This window comes from Eimeria maxima, genomic scaffold (genome assembly GCF_000499605.1).
Source record: "Eimeria maxima Weybridge genomic scaffold, Emw_scaff1707, whole genome shotgun sequence".
NCBI lineage: Eukaryota > Apicomplexa > Conoidasida > Eucoccidiorida > Eimeriidae > Eimeria > Eimeria maxima.
In genome coordinates, this window is record NW_013563583.1 from 4,574 (window position 1) to 6,497 (window position 1,924).

At 46.6% G+C, this 1,924-nt stretch overlaps 1 protein-coding gene across 1 annotated transcript in view; it reads left to right on the forward strand.

Annotated features, from left to right (window-relative positions):
• Positions 1-1,719, forward strand: part of EMWEY_00055030 (DNA polymerase delta catalytic subunit, putative) — a gene marked incomplete at both ends in the record, with an annotated part of 6,131 nt that extends 4,412 nt beyond the window's left edge. Inside the window, 3 exons of the mRNA XM_013477747.1 lie at positions 229-447; positions 771-975; positions 1,496-1,719. Of these exons, the coding sequence (XP_013333201.1) occupies positions 229-447; positions 771-975; positions 1,496-1,719 (648 nt within the window). The remainder of the gene's footprint in view (positions 1-228; positions 448-770; positions 976-1,495) is intronic.
• Positions 1,720-1,924: the final 205 nt, after the last annotated feature.

The following is a 1,924-nucleotide window of genomic DNA, read 5'->3' on the forward strand; positions in this document are numbered from 1 at the left end:
GGGGGGGGGGGGGGGGGGGGGGGGGGGGGGGAAGCGCAAACGCGTTGCTGTTGCAGTCTTGTCTCTTGCGTAGTTGGCTGCTTGTGAATTTTTTTTGTTCGTTTCTGCGACGTATGTCTCCTGCTCTTTGCACATATCTCTAGGCTGCTACTACAGCTGACCTGCTACTGCTTCTGTAACGCTTAGGGCTGCTGCTCTGACAGCTGTGGTGGTGCCTTGTATGTGCAGCTGACGCACACAACAAGCAGCCCGCGGCACACGTTTGTGAAGGCGTCGGTGCGACGGGGTGTGTTGCCGATGATAGTTGAGGAGCTGATTGCTGCTCGGAAAGTTGCGAAGGCGGAGATGAGCAAGGCACAAGACAAGTTTATGAAAAGTGTCCTTAACGGCAGGCAGCTCGCACTCAAAATCACTGCCAACAGCGTATACGGGTACACCGGCGCTACGGTATGCTCCAATCAAACTTGTTATTGTTTTTGGTGTTGTTGTTTGGGCTGCTGCTTGTATTTACCTGTATTTGCGTTTCGCATGAGTTTGTATTGTCTCTGTGTGTATGCCTGCTTGCGGTCGTTGGTTGGATATACCCGTTCGTATTGTCTGTGTCGGTGCTTGCTCTGTTCCCCCTATTTGAGTTTAACAGCAGCATTTTGCTCCCCTCTTTGTCGTATTTATCACCACTAGCGCGTACGCAATCTGTTGCTTGCACTGTTCCGGTTTTGATCGTGTCTTGGCTGACTTGTATTCTTCGGTGATTTTCGTGACTTGTTCAGGTTGGGGGGCAGTTGCCTTGCTTGGAGGTGGCGACTTCTATAACGTGTTTTGGGAGAGATATGATTGAATATACCAAGAGACGGGTCGAAGACCTCTACACAAAAGCAAACGGCTATCCGCACAACGCCGTTGTCGTCTACGGCGATACCGACTCTGTGATGATTCGCTTTGGGACGGACTCCATTCAGGAGGCGATGGAACTGGGTCAGCAACAGTGCTTTTGTCTGCTCTATAGTTGCTGCTAGTATTGTATGAGTACAGTGTATTGCAGTGTTGCGTATACGTTATTATGTTTAGCATTATTCTTGCCTTTGCCTTTTCCTTCTTTTATTGCTATCGCCTTTTTGACCTTCGCCTGCATTTCCCCAACGACCGTCAGGGCAACAACGAGTAGGGTTGGAATCTTAAGTATTGATTGAATGGTTGAATGAATATTGGCTATTGTTGTCGGTATGGTGTTTATATGGAGCAAGGTAGTCAGTGGTGCAACGACGCTTTCCTAGTACTGCAGCCATATGCTTTTGTTGTGTGGAGTTTTTGTTATTTAGTGAAGGGTGCAACAGTGGTGCAGCTACTAAGTTAGTATTTCCGTATTCTTATTGTTAAAATTGTCAGCATTTTTCTACAGTGACATTCATGACTCATGAATGTCACTGTAGGAGCTTCCCATTTTGGTGCAAGCTCCCCCGAGCGAAGCGTAGTTGAGCGTTGCTCTGTTGCTCAGGGCGGGAGGCGGCGAACAAAATAAGTGGGGAGTTCATTCGACCTATAAAGTTGGAGTTTGAGAAGGTGTATTGTCCTTTCTTGCTCATGAACAAGAAGCGCTACGCCGGCCTTTTGTACACAAATCCCACCCACTACGACAAAATTGACTCTAAGGGCATAGAGGTGAAGCCTTCAGCCATATGTTCTTTTGTGACCGTTGTTCTCTTTGTGGCTTGTATATGATGTATCGGCTTTCTATCTGCGCCTATCTTTTGCTTTTCCTCCTTCACCTCAACAGGTCGTCTGTTGTCCTGGTTCCCCCACATTTATCTGTTTTGTCGTCGGGCTATACTCCCATGGTTCTTTTACTTGAGCATTTATTCATTTCTTTTATTTATTTATTGGATTTCATGTTGCCCCTTTATATATATATATATATATATATATA